At 32.2% G+C, this 15,460-nt stretch overlaps 1 protein-coding gene across 4 annotated transcripts in view; it reads right to left on the minus strand.

Annotated features, from left to right (window-relative positions):
* The window catches only part of LRP1B (LDL receptor related protein 1B), a 2,479,914-nt gene that overhangs the window by 838,491 nt on the left and 1,625,963 nt on the right, over positions 1-15,460 (minus strand). For all 4 annotated transcript variants that reach the window (XM_074215080.1, XM_074215079.1, XM_074215078.1 and 1 more), the window contains exons 22-23: positions 4,405-4,605; positions 331-576 (exon numbers count right to left, since the gene is read on the minus strand). In XM_074215080.1, coding sequence (XP_074071181.1) covers positions 331-576; positions 4,405-4,605 — 447 coding nt within the window. The remainder of the gene's footprint in view (positions 1-330; positions 577-4,404; positions 4,606-15,460) is intronic.

Consider the following 15,460-nt stretch of genomic DNA (forward strand, 5'->3'; position numbering starts at 1 on the left):
ATTTATTAAATAGCTACTACATGTTAGGCATTGTGCTAAAATATTAGGGATATAATGATAAATTCTATATATATATATATATCTCAAATTTATTGGGGTATTTATTTTGGCTTTGTTATCACTGTAGTTGTGATAAAGTTGGGAATTATGGGACCATAACTTTAAAGCTACAAGAGATCTTGGAGGCCAGAGGGATCACTCCATTCTTATTTTAACTGATAAGGAAACTGAATCTGAGAGAGCTTAGGTGACTTGCTAATTTTACCTCTTAAAGAAAATAAAAATAGATAAAATGAATAAAATAAAAAGAAAATACCCAAATCTACTTACCAATACTAGTACAACTTTCTCCATCCATATTAAGTTTCCAGCCTTCATAACATGAGCACTTAACTGAATGTTTGTGTTGTTCACATACTTGACTGCACTTCAGGTGTTTGCTACAGTAATCCACAATTTCACATGTTTTATTATCAGGATTGAGCTGCAGTCCCGATGGGCATGAACATACAATCCCTCTTCCAGGAACAACAGAACAGTGATTGCTACAGCCTCCATTGTTCAGAGAACATTCATCTTCAAGACAGGAGAAACAAAATTAATAAGGATTGTAATTAATCTCTATCTGGTATCACTACTCCTTAAGTCCAGTTCCATGACAAATAATTTGGAACCTGAGATAGCATAATGTTATATAGGGAAGGAGATTATGGGGTAGAATAGATCAGGGGAAATTTGAAGAGGAAATGTGAGTCCTAAAAACCCTACAAATGACCCAATAAAAGTGTTTTCTCTCTATGGCTTTGGAAGTGAATTATTAAAGCCTGAAGAGGGAAAGTAAGCTCATGATTTTCTCAATTGTGGTTGTAGGAGGAAAGAAATGTTGAGCAGAACCTTTCTGTTATATAACCTCAACATCATAGGGATCAAAATGGACTTAAATTGCTGCCTTTACAATAGCTGACTTCCTGAAGAGTCAGCATATGATAAAATAAATGAGGCTACCCCTCACTGGTTATAGAGACCCATGATTTACTAGTTCAATGTATTGCACACAGTGGGCATTCAGCAGTTGTTGAATAAACACAATTTTTGAAAATAATTGCTTATCTCTTTCATACTACTTGAACAACTATGTGATATTGTTGATGTAGTCTGATATTATTGATATAGTCTGTTCATTGTACAGAAACCCTCCATAAAATATTTTAAAACAATTGATTTTTTAGGTATATTCAATGTTAATATTTCTATCTATAAAAAATACTCATGATTAATAGCAACCATTCACTACTAGATATTTAAATAGCAATATGATTAAACTATTATTTAGGTCTTAAATAGTTTTACTTTCTTCCTTTACTTCTTTCTCTTCTTTCTTTCTTCCTTTTAAAAAATTAGAGTTGCTCAAGATCTCTTATTAAATTTAAATTTTTATCTATTAAGAGATACAAGAACATTATTTCTCTATTGAATTAAGACTTACAACTAATTAGAACAAATATTCCACATTTTTCCATTCAGAATTCTCCATTTTTCAAAGTCAAGCTAAAAATATGAATATTTATTACAAAATTTTCAACATTTCCATCTTTTATGTGCATCAATGTTTCCTTATGTTATCTTCTCACTTTAAAAGGAAGTAATAGTAATAAGGAAAAAGGAAAATGGCTACAGTAACAATTTTCTTTAAGTATTCAATCCAAGTATGCTTGGCTTGTAGAAGCAAAAATAATTAGGACCATTTCTTGGTTCAACCAAGTATGTTTGCTTGCCCCTAATCATTATCATTTCAAAACAGCAGTCATCTCAATGTATTTGCCCCATTTTAGCTCAAAAGACATTCTCTTCCATGAGAAATGTCAGTCTGCCCAGCAGGTGACATAAAATTGCTACAGTGCTCTTTTAGCTCATTTCAAATATGACTGTTTCTGTAGTAGTGACAGTGTCACTTTTTGATATCATCGGCAGAATTAAAATAGAAGTTTCAAGAGAAGAATTTCTACTTTGAAAACCTAAATTGAAACAATAAATTTAATTCTGACATTTACATGGTATATTTTTCATCATTTTTTGTAGCCTGACAGCTGTTATTAAAATCTACTCCTACTTTTAAAATACATTTTTAATCTGTACTTGCACATCAAACTTTTTTCTAGGTTCCTCTAACTCATTTCTCTTTGCCCTCCAAATCGTTTAAGACCATTATCTTGATAAAATTATTCTTGTCTTCATTAATAAACTATTTGTCATAAGGCTGCCTACTAAAACAAAGCTTTGCAAAGCTCCCTAGAATTTTGTCTGCCTCTAATTTTATTTTTAATATATTAGAATGTTCATCCTAAAGATGAAGAAGGAAGTGACTGACCTATGGGTATCTACAGAGAGGAAAATTGCCTTTTTTTCTCAGCAGAATCTTTTGAAGAATGTCCTCAAAGTGACTTTAGACATAGCCAAGGGTACAGGAAGCACATAAAATATTCCAACTTTCAGAGTGACACAATTTTAAAATTGAAAGGTACTGCTTAGTGCCACATATTCAACAAGTATCAATCCCATGTCTGTGTTAAGACCTCAAAGATGGGGTAGGGGGGCAAATAAAAAGATTTGAAAATTTTCCTTTAAAGAAATCCTAAACTTATCTCCTTATAATTTTGTTACCTCCACCCCCACTGTTCTTATTTCTACTCTCCAAGACTAAAAAAGAACAAGTCAAAATCCTCTGCCATTGTGACAGTCTTTCAAATATTTAAAACCATCTATTCTAGTCCATTTAAGTCTTTTGTTCTTTGGGCTAATCATAATCAGTCCCATCTTCTACACTTTTGACATGAAATTCCTGCCTTCATATGTATCTAATTTTAACATTCCACTTCATATGTGTCTTTTTCTTAACATTTATGGATGAAGAAGGGAAATCATGAGTATGCTCTATTTTTCACTTATCCACTCTCTTTACTTGTTTTTTTTTTACTGGAACTCTGTATTATTTTCTGGACTTTTATTACTCTTTAATTGACATAATTTTTATATCCATTGAAATTGCTATTTTTTAAAATTATAAAACCTGTCCTCATAGCCTTAAAGACTTAAAGGAACTTGTTAACAAGCAAAATTTACTCCAGAATAAGTTGTTTTAGGTGATCAAAAATATGTAGGAAAAGCAACTGAAAATAATATAAATCTAAGTTAAGCTCTGGGATGTTGTTTTGTTGTCTAAATTTTCTTAAGGCTTTTGAATCAAGGACTTGAAATAATTATGCTCATTGTTTCAAAGATCTTTTATAGTACCTTGTACTCTGTGGAAGAAAAGAGGTAAGATTATATAAATTTTAGAAGAATAACAACCTTATTGTATATCACTTAGCATTCTATCATTACTCAATATTATCAAAATCCATGATAACTACAGGCATCTATTTAGCTGCCTCTTCAATTCCAATCATATACCCTCATTATTCCCTACAGTTATATTCTCAGAGCATCAACTATTGTCATTTTGGTTATCATTCTGCAAATTTTTTTTTTCATTACTGCATTATATGTCACCTTCAGTATTACTTTTACAGCACTTATAAAAAAATCTCCATGGAAATTTTTTGATCTAACCACAAAGAAAGATTTCTCTACCCTCCCCCATTAAATTTCTTTAGTATCAGGAAGTAGTTAAACAAAATGTGAACAACATTCATCAAATTGAAATAATCCTTAAGGATAGTTTACAAAATTAAAGTAAAAGTTTAAGAAAAGGAAAACATTTGTCATAAAATTAAGGGCTATATGCAATTAGGTACTATTAGGTTGTTTCCTTATAGTGCTTATGGATTGATGCATCTTTTTTTTTAGTGTTTTTTTTTTTTTTTGCAAGGCAACGGCGTTAAGTGTCTTGCCCAAAGCCACACAGCTAGGTAATTATTAAGCGTCTGAGTCTGGATTTGAACTCAGGTACTACTGACTCCAGGGTCCGTGCTCTATCCAATGTGCCACCTAGCTGCTCCTGCTGCATCTTTCTTAAAAATTATTTTAATTAAAAGAAAATGTCAAATTTATAACATCAAATTTAGGTCATTCATTGGTTTCATAGAATACGTTTAATTTTGGATATTTTTCCACACAGAAGAGATCTAAGTGTTAAGGATTCCAATTCTATGGGCATACAAATGAGATATCAGAGATTCTCATTTCCTCTTTAGAAATGACTGATAATTTTTAGAATCTCTTTATAGAAACAAAATGTATGAAATATGAGTTGTCAGCTTTTAGTGCTAAAAACTTCATTACAAAGAAATGATTTAGAGAAAGAATATCATATTGTATTGAGCAGTAGTGGTTAAATAAAAGGACTTTGATTTCAATGGAAAATATCATATGCAAAACAGAACAAAAATAAAAACCACAAAATACCACAGAGATCGCCTTCATCAGATCCGTCAGGACAATCTTTTCTCCCATTGCAAAGCTTCTCTGGTTGTAAGCAGATAGATGTGTCATTAGCACAAGGATATTTTGGTGGCCCACACAAGAAACTTTCACAATCATCCTCATCTGATTGATCTTCACAGTCGATATCACCATCACATACCCAAACTTTATTAATGCATCTCCCTAAGGAAAAAGAGAAAGAAATGTATATCTGGTTGTTGTAAAATGAAGTCCTTTAGAAAAGATGGGTTTATTTTAAGGCCTTAAAATATTGTCAAAGTTGGTAGCAATAAAAAATTTAGTTTGAAAGAATTTTGATTGGTCTTGCCTTGGAATAATGTCATACATATTAAAATGAATCATCTTAATATCTGCTTTAGATCTTAAAACATATTCTATACCTCCAAGATCCAGTGACTATTTATGAGTGCAAATTAATTATTTTAGAAACTAGCTTTATGATTCCACTTTACATGTTTTCAAAACTCTCAATCACCTTATTAGTGTTTCTGAAATCACATAAGTACTACATGTTTTAAGGGCAGCTAGGTGGCACAGTGGATAGAGCACCAGTCTTGGAGTCAGGAGGATGGGAGTTCAAATCTGCTCTCAGACACTTGACACTAGCTGTGTGACTTAAGCCTGATTGTCTCACATCCAGGGTCATCTCCAGTCATCCTAATTGGATCCAGGTGGCTCTGGAGGAGAAAGTGAGACTGGTTACCTAGCATAGCACCCCCATCACTCAAATCCAATTCATGTGCTTGTAATGGCATCACCTCCCTCATGTCATGGTCTTCTTCAAGAATGAAGGACAAACATCATCATCATCGTCATCATCATAATCATGTCTTAATAAGAAAAACAGCTCTTAAGCCCATAGCCCTTTCTCATTTCCAGGAAGACAAAGAAATATTCTATACAAACATAAAAAATGAAATGCTGCTCTCTAAAAAAACTATTTCAAACATTATGTCATAAGCTCCATGAATGCTTAGAATCATCTTTTCTGCATTAGTCCTTAGCATGGTGCTTGAATCTATTAGGTGTTTAATAAACATTTAATGAATCAAATTGGTACGTAATTTTATAATTATATTTACTGTTTTAAAGAAAATTTGTTTTTTAAATCATTAGTTAAATCTTATTTGCATGAAATGCACATATGAATTATAATACTTCCTGCACCTTTATTTTATTAGTTCAAATTATTCATCTTTTCTATAAGGTTATTAATAAAATTATAAAATAGCATAACAATATTTTGTTACATATGAATCACAGACTTTTATGTCTTTTGAGGACATTTACCATTATCTAGTCTGATCTACACAACATGAAATTCTTCAGCAATATCTCAAAGAATGCCTTCTACAATTGCCCTGAGTACTTCCATTATAATGTAAAACTCATTGACTTGGAAAATTATCTGTTCCATTTAGGTAAAGTTTTAAGTGTTAAGACTTTCTTGAAATTAAACTAAAATCTGCATCTCTCTTCCATTTTCATTGGCCCTCATTCTACTTTCTGCATCTATAGAAGATAAATACATTCCCTCTTCTAGATGACAAAGCTTCTAGATATCTGAAGACCTTGAACATGTTCCATAAACATACATATACACAGACATATATTATGTGTAAATATATATGTCTATGTGTACATATATACACATATATACAGATACATCTGTGTGTTTTCTGGCTGGTTGTGGTCCTTCATTCTCTACGAGGACCAAAACTAATCACCCTGCTACATTTAAGTTACACCATGTCCAATTGCGACTGATGAAGCAAAAAAGAGCTTGGAATGCTCTAGCACAGGTCAGGTACAAATAGTCTTTATGGACACCTGGGATGGGTTCTCTAAACTTGTGCAACTCATGTTTCCTTTGAGCTACTTCAATTATACTTTGCTCATAGAGCACAGCACCTTCTCTGATGAGAGCATGCCCTGCTAGACAGTCCTGTACCTCCCATGCTACATAATCAATTTCATTATTTTTATATTTTTGCAAGTCAATGGGGTTAAGTGGCTTGCCCAAGGTGACACAGCTAGGTAATTATTAAGCATCTGAGGTCAGATTTGAACTCAGGTACTCCTGACTCCAGGGCTGGTGCTCTATCCACTGCACCACCTAGCTGCCCCAAATTTCAATTTTTTTTAAGAGAGATCTTAAAGAGTATCCTTCTATCATTTATCTGACTACTCTCTGAGTGTTTGCTCTGTGTGAGTTCTCTATAAAATTATCTTTCTGGAAAGCATACATTTCACAGTTGAACGATATGACCAGCCCATCAGAGGTGTTTTCTTTATAGCAGAGTTTGGATGCTTGACTGAGTAGCAAAAAAGGGAACTCAGGGCCTGGTATCTTCTCCTGCCAGGTGATCCTCAGAATCTTTCTAAGACAATTCAAATAGAAACTATTCAGTTTCCTGGTAAGGCACAGGTATGCTGTCTAGCTTTCTCAGGTATACATCAAGGTCAAGGACAGTTAAGTATTGCAATGGATAGAGTAGTGACTTTGGAGTCAGGAGAACGAGAGTTTGAATCTAGCCTTAGACACTTGTTACTTACTAGTTTTATGACCTTGGACAAGTCACTTAACCCTGATTGCCTCACATCCAGGCCCATCTCCAATCATCCTGGTTCATATCTGGCTACTGGACTCAGATGTCTCTGTAGTAGAAAGAGGCTGGTGACTTAGCATAGCACTTCACTCAAATTCAATTCCTGTGCTTGTCATGGCATCACTTCTCTGATGCCATGGTCTTCTTCAAGAATGAAGAACAAAATATCATTACAAGAAGGTCAACACAATGGTTCTATTGACCTTCAGCTTGGTGGACAGTCTATTACCTCTTCTCTCCCTCACTTTTCTTTGGAAACTCCCAACATTGACTAGCTCTGACAATGCATATGACAAGCTCATTATCATTGTGCATTACTGGAAAGTATACTGGTAAGCGAATTTACCCACAGTATTTAAAACTTTTCCATATGTTATAACAAATAGTTCTACATATGAATGGTGTGGTGCTGGCTGTTGCAGCACCTATGTTTTCTTGGTGGCCAAACTTAGTACCAGCAATGGAGAATCAATTCATATTGTATTGTATCACAAGTGCACAATTATCTGCAAACAGAAATCTTGCATCAACATTTCATCTACTTTGGTCTTGGCTTGTAGCTTTTCAAGTTGAAGAATTTACCCTTGTGTGCTAGTTGACCTTGATGCCTTGCTCATTCTCATTAAAAGTGTTTGATAACAATAAAGAAACTATGATAAAGAGCATGGAAGTAAGCACAGAGCATGGCTTCACTTCAATGGCAACTAGGACATCATGAGATCATTGGCTACTATCCATAATCTGGGCAAGCATGCCATCATTAAATTGATGTACAATACTGATGAACTACCTCAGGCAACCAATTCTGACAGTTTTGCATAGACCCTCATAGGCCTTGGTCAGATCTATAAAAGTTATATATAGACCTCTGCTCTGCTCCTGACATTTTTCCTGGAGTTATGGGGCAGCAAACATCATTTCAACTATTCCTCAACCCTTCCTAAAGCCACATTGGTTCTTAGATAGATATTCATCTTTCAAGTGAAGGATCAGCTTATTAAGAGTACTCTGGCAAGAATCTTGCCAAAATGATTAAGAGGAAAATTCCCCTGTGATTGTCACAAGATAATCTATTCCCTTTACCTTTCTGGAGATGGAGAATAGAGTTGAACTCTTGGGAGATAACCTCCTCATACTATGTAATCTGGAAATTTTCAGTCAACTTTTATATGAGCAATGCTCCCCACCTTCCCCCCCCCCCCCCCCCCCCCCCCCCCGTAAATCTCATTTGGAATAGAATCAGCACCAGGTGCTTTGACACATAAAAGGAGCCTTATCAAACCTCTTCTTTAGTTGGAACTTTAATTAGGGAGGGACTAAATTCAACCTCTTGAAAATGGTCAGTGGCCTCAGCATTCATTGATTATGGTCTGTTGATCACATTATGGAAGGGTTCAGTCCATCTGTCTAGGATCATATGCCTATCACTATTTCAATGTGGCCCCATAAGCAATGAGCAATTCAGATGTATCATAGGTCTTTGGTTTATAAATAGACATCTAAGCTTCATAAAAGTGCTTTGGATTTTTCCTAACAGCAGAAAACTGAATTCTATCTGCCTTTTTACTGAGCTAAGAATCCTGCATCTTTCTAAGCTTTGCTTGCACTTTACTTTTGTTGAAATTAAATGCTGCTTTCTTAGAGATGGATGAACTATCCTGCTGGTAAAACCCCTGTGGAGTTCTCGTTTTTTCACTTAGCAACTTATTTTCCCATCTCTTTCATCAAGTCACTTTTGATGTTTGTGGGTGTTCTGACCAAGATGAGCAAATGCAGTGCTGAACACCAAATCTCTGAAAGTTACTCACTCTTTTTTTCTTCTCCACTGTTGTCCAGCTGTGTGTTGGCTTAACTTTTCCTCCAAGTTAGCAGTTGCTATAGCTCAAAGTATATAAATATATGTATGTATACACATTATATTATATGTATATAGATATATTATATGTATATACATTATATTATATGCATTAGATATAATTTTATATCTAATGCATATATATATATATATATATACATATATAATTTTTGTAAACTGTTCTTCTCACTCCCCACCACTGAGTTAAGCATTTCAAGTCCTTTCCACTATTCCTCAAACTACAAAGGTCCCTTGTCATTCTGGAGGTCCTTTTATAAATATACCAAATGAAATGTGGTGATCAAGAAGTTAATATATTATTTTAAGTATGGAGTAATCATGGAATAATTGGAATAATTAGCCCTATTGTCCAAGGTGATCTCTCTCTCTCTCTCTCTCTTTCTCTCTCATTACATATATATGTATATATATACATATGCATATGTATATATATATATATATTGATTCTGGTATCAACTTTTTTGGTAATCATGCTACACCACTAATTCATATGAATTTTTCAATAATCTAAAAGCATTGTCTTAAATGCTATTAAATCACATCTCCATGGTCCTATAGTTGTACAATTGATCTTTTTGAATCTTAAAGTTGAAATTTATATTTACTTCTTATACATTTTATTTCTTAGTTTGGGTCTATCCTAGCAGTCATAAGTCAAGATCTACTAACAGCAGAAACCTGAATTCTGTCTATCTTTTTACTTAGCTAAGAATCTTGCATCTTTCTCAGCTTTGCTTGCATTTTACTTTTGTTGGAATTAAATGCTGCTTTCTTAGAGATGGATGAATTTTCCTCCTGGTAAACCTCCTGTAGAGTTCTCGTTTTTCATTTAGCAACATGTATTTTCCCATCATTTTCATCAAGCCTCTATTAATACTAATTATATCATCCTAAATATTATCTTACTCAGATTTTTATCATTTAAGAATGACAGAATCTGAGAGTGAAAAAAACCTGTAATGGTCATGAAATTAAACTCTGAAGAAAGATGCTCAAACTATAACATATCCAACAAATTGTCTTCCAATCAATTTATTTCATTTTTTTGTTTGTTTTTGCAAGGCAATAGGCTTAAGGGACTTGCCTAAGGTTACACAACTAAGTAAGTATTATGTGTCTGAGGCACAATTTGAAATCAGGTCTTCCTGACTCCATGGCTGGTGTTCCATCCACTGCACTACCTAGCTGCCCCCCAGTCTCTTTCTAATAGTCTCCTAGAAGTGAAGTATGGGGTTGGGAGGAAACCCACTATCTCTTAATGTCACCTATTACATTTTGGAATAATTTTAATTTTTAGGAAATTTAGACCTAAATTGGTCTCTTTGAAACTTCTTCAAATTGTTTCTGTTCTGTCCTTTGGAGTTAAATAGAACAAGTATTATTTATTTTTCCTCATTGTTATTAATTAGTTGTTTCAGTTGTGTCCTATTCTTTGTGACCCTATTTTTGGATTTTCTTGGCAAACATACTGAACTTGTCACTTTCTTCTCCAGTTCAATTTCATAGTAAAGGAAACTAAGGAAAACAGGGTTAAGTGACTTACCCTGTATCATACATACATACATACATACATACATACATACATATATACATATATAGTGAGTTTCTGAGGTCATATTTGAATTCAGGAAGATGAACTTCCTTGACTTATGTCTGATACTTTATCCTCTGAAATACCTAGTCCTTCAAATATTTGAAGAAACCTATCAATCTTTCCCCAGCTCCATTCATCTTCCTTCTAGGTTACATAGTTCTGGCTCCTAGTTCCTTTTTATATTATGGACAAATTTTTTTAATCATCTTTTTCTTATCTTTTGAACACTTTCTAGTTTATCAAATGTATTCTTAAACTGTAGTCCCCAGAACTGAACAAAATAGCTCAGGTGAGGACTTAAGAGGGCAGAGTTTATTTGTTTTTTTATCTTCCTATGTCCTTCTTTCTTCAGGCCTTAATCACAGTAGGGATTTTTGTGACTACTGTGTCATAATACAAACTTATTACCATGCAGTACACTAAAACTATCAGATCTTTTTTTTTTCAGAACAGCAGTATAAACTTCCTCAATATTATACTTATGAAGCTATTTTAAAAAAATTTCCACATGTAATACTTTTAATTTTTTCCTATTGAATTTAATCTTATTAAATTCTTCCTCTAATTTGATTGGCATATCTTTCTTTCCATTCAAATCACTGATCAAAATGTTGACTAGGATTTGACAGAGGATAGAATTCTAGCAACCATTCTCTTATAACTCCATTACTCAAATACATTTCTAATTTCATTTTGAGGATATTCCTTTGAATAATGCATATTTTCATCCATCCATGTCTTCCTATTCTATATGACTATAGTTTATATCATTCCTCCAATTTACCATGGGACTATTCCTTATCTTGTTCCCAAATTGTTTGGATGACAATAGCATGTACGAAGCTCATCACTTATTGTCCTCATTTTCATTTCTTAACCAGTCTATTTTTACCCCTGATCAGAGCTTTCTCTGATGAGATCCCTTTACTCCACTTTTCTTGCATTATTTCTTGTGTTTAATATTCTGTAGCCTGCTCATGATATTCTCTTCCTTTTTATTTCTAGTAAAGATTTTCACAATCTTAACAGCATTGATCAATTTATTAAAGAGTATTCTTTGCATACTTTTATTCATCTAGCTATGAATCTACCTAGTAACAAATGAGAGACTTTATCAAATTACTTGGTGAATTCCAAATATGTTATAAATAGAAAATTCTCTAGATGAACTAGTCAAATATCCTTATCAAAACAGAAAATGTGGTTAACTAAGTGTAACCTTTTAGCGAATCTATGCTGAAATATAGTTTCTGAAGTTCAAAGCTCCCTGTATGTTTTTTAAGATGAAGTTTAATTAAGGTTCTAAAGAAAAAAAAATTTGCAGGTTTGTAAAAATAATTATATTTTATAAATAATATGCCATTTTAATTCATAAAATGTACAAAATAATTAAGTTAAAATATTTCTTATGAAAAGATAACCTGATATTTAATGTTTCCTTAAAAATAATGTCTTTAAATAAGTTATGAATAAATCTAAAATAATAGAAATTTTAAAACTCATGATAAACATATTTATAACACTCATTTTGCAAAGGATACTAAGTTTCAAAAACTTTACATTTCTTAATCAATATCTAAAAGTTAGAAGTAGGGGAAAAAACTAGATAACTTGGGTTTTCTTACACTTTCTAGTATTTTATAGCATATCATAATCCAAAAGATCTCTTTATCCTCTTTTTTCTTCATCTCTCTGCTAAATATTGTTGCTTGTTCAACAAATGGTTTTTCTATATACATGCTTCCAATAAAACCTTCCTCAATTTCTCTTCACAGAATGTAGAAGAATTTGTTTGCTCCTTGAAACCCTTGCAGAGTATAAGCTCTGTTAGTTCCTACCAAATTAAAAAAAGGTTTCATTTATGGTACATTGACAGATTACAATGTAAGGACTAACATAGCTAAAGTCACAGAAGCTATTTCCAGACTGTTGGACATAAGATTAAATTACTTTGGTCACATCATAAAACTTTGTCGGAAGATATAAGGAATCGTGATCTGCATTATCAGAAAAGTGATGATGAAAACATTTATGTCATTTGGCATAAAGAAATTTTTTCATGATTTTTCGAAGGTTTTTTTTTTGAAGGGTTTTAATGTTGGCTTCCATCTAAAGTCCTCCATATTTCTAAATCTTAAATAGGCTAGCTTTGTTGTAGATCTATTCACAATCTTATCAACTCATTTAATTTTAATTATCATTTGACTAATACAATTCTTTAAAAACAGTAGGAACTTAATTTGCTGAATGAATCTAGTGATGGAAAACTTTATTCTATTTTTTTTCAGGCTAGTAATCTCTTTCTAAAAGTTCAAATCTGCATTTCCCCTAGACATGAGAATATCCAGCCACCAATTTTACCTCAATATAAGAATGCCAATTAATTTTATAATTGAATTTTCCTATTCTTGATTTGTAACATGCAAATATGGGATGACTAGAATAATGTTTCAATACATACAAGAACCACAATTTCCCATCCCTGAATAAAATCATGAAGATCTTTAGCATCTTTTTTTAAAAAATATTTTGCTGGTAGAATTGTAATTAAAATTATATCTAAATCTTAACCAAAATTTATATTAGTTCTTTTCAATTTTAATGCTTATAAATTAAGTCTTATTAAACTTTCCACAATTCTATGTCTGTTGGTTTTTTCTGTTATCAATTTAACTTTAAGTTATTTCAAATTGCACACAGAACTTACCAATTGCTTATCAATGTATATGAGAAAACTCCCAATTAGAAAAAAAATATCAACTATGAGTCATTAAGTTTGAGTATACGTGATTCTTTAAGTACACACAATATTCACCATATACAATGGTACCTTATAATTGGTTAACTTTATATGCAAAACTGCATTACAATTATTGTATCTTTGTTCTTTAAGTTGTGTTAGAGTAATAATAGTCACATAGCTCATGGATAGAAAATAAAGCAAAACAGCAGGTGAGTAGAGCTACAGATACTCAAATGCAAATATTTACATAAACATAGTGATTTTCCCCAGGATGATCTTGTAATTTTGAAATGTACAATTCTTTAAATGCCAGGACAAAGAAAGCAAATACAAGGAAACTAATGGAAATTGTTAATGCTAAAGAACTGGACTCCATTCTGAAATAAAATGAAAGGACTTTTACTTGTGCTTTGAATCTCAACTTTAATCTTTTTAAAATAGATACATCAGTTTATAGAATAAATCTTTTTGCTTGACTTACTTCCATCTTAATGAAAAGGAGTCATTTTATAATAGGAGATTTAACCTGCTGTGGGATCTGCCTGGCAGATCATATTAAATAGATTACATTTATGTGTGAAGAAAATAATCTTTGTTAAATTTCAAAGACACAATGACATATTCATCCAGTTGCTTCTATACTGTTTGAGTTATAGTTTCATGGTTTATTTTTTAAAACATATAGATCTTTAGCAGTATATATATATATATATATATTTTTTTTTTCAAGGCAAATAGACTTAAGAAGATTCTAGAATCAAGTAACTATATGAGGGGTTGCTATTCCTCTTTTATATACTGAGACATTGTTTCATACTATTTTGTCCAGCAGTAAAGATAAAGGCTTCAATAGGAATCCTTCCATAGGGGAAAAAAGAAAATATAAAGGAAAAGGTTTTGTTGAGGCAACCATTCAGGCAAAATAACTGCTCTACCAGCCTGAATTAGATGTTTTTCACATCACTGACTGAATTAATCATCTGATTTTCTCCATGTAGATATGAAAATGAAGACAAAAACCAAAATACTTTATGGAATTGAACAATGGATTTCTATGTCTGGAGAGCCTAACGAGAAAAAAAAAATAATTGACAATGCTTTGAAACAAAATTTTTTTTAATAAACATTAGTTATCATTAATAATAAGATTAAGAATATTAATAATGGTGTCACTTTACTACATTCCAATTCAGAGTAAAGGCTAGTGAACCAAATCTAGAGACTCATTCTGATTTGGGTCTGTTACTTCTACTTTTTAGTGGAGGCACCAAATTCATCATCTAATTCTTAAACCCTTAACAATATTATATTATCCAAATGTATGCTATTTTGATCATAAAAGGTATTCTAGGTGAAAATAGATGTGCTAGTCTATCACAATGACTAGAAATATACTCCAATTTATTAACACAAACTGTTTATTTAATGTGTAAAACCCTGGTGGAAGTGTTCTGAGAGATATCAAGAAGAATGAGAAATGTTATTTGACAAGAAATGTATAAAGACCTAGCAAGTTAGGTGAAAACATGTAGATAGAAAAGATATTTTCTGTCAGCACATGGCTAATTGGCAATTGATTATCACAGAAAATAAATATTATAATGAATAGGAAGAAAGAGAAACTATCCTTTGCTACAATCTTTAGGGAAAATCATATAGGAAATGAGAAGAGGTAGATCTTGAAGGATGGATAAATTTAGGGAAGTGGAATTTATTAGCATATTATTTTTGAACTAGTTTGCCAGATGGTGAAGGGTACTCCATTTAGAAGTTTCAACTACTGATAAAGATTGACAATAGTGCATGAAAAAAAATGAAAATTGGTAGAAATTAATTGAACATATTTGCAGATAGTGAAAAATCAACCTGGCAAGAGTATAACAAGGTCGGTGTAGGGGAAATAAATAGGTGTTGGAAAACTCAGCTTGGAAATGCCTAGAATTTATAAGGATAAGGAGTTTGAACATCATCCTTGATGTAATAGGAAATAATGGGGTCATTTATTAATATAGTAGTGATATGAAAAATAGAAATTTAATTTGGCAACAATAAACAGGATAATTTGAGCCATGTACTGGATACTGCAGGTTAGGTGCAATTAAATTCTTGATATGATTTAGACATAAAGGACCTGAAGTTTATAATAGTGAAAATAGAAAGGAAGGACTATTATATTACAGTTTTTACCAAAAAAA

The sequence above is a fragment of the Macrotis lagotis genome, chromosome 1 (genome assembly GCF_037893015.1).
Source record: "Macrotis lagotis isolate mMagLag1 chromosome 1, bilby.v1.9.chrom.fasta, whole genome shotgun sequence".
Taxonomy (NCBI): domain Eukaryota; kingdom Metazoa; phylum Chordata; class Mammalia; order Peramelemorphia; family Peramelidae; genus Macrotis; species Macrotis lagotis.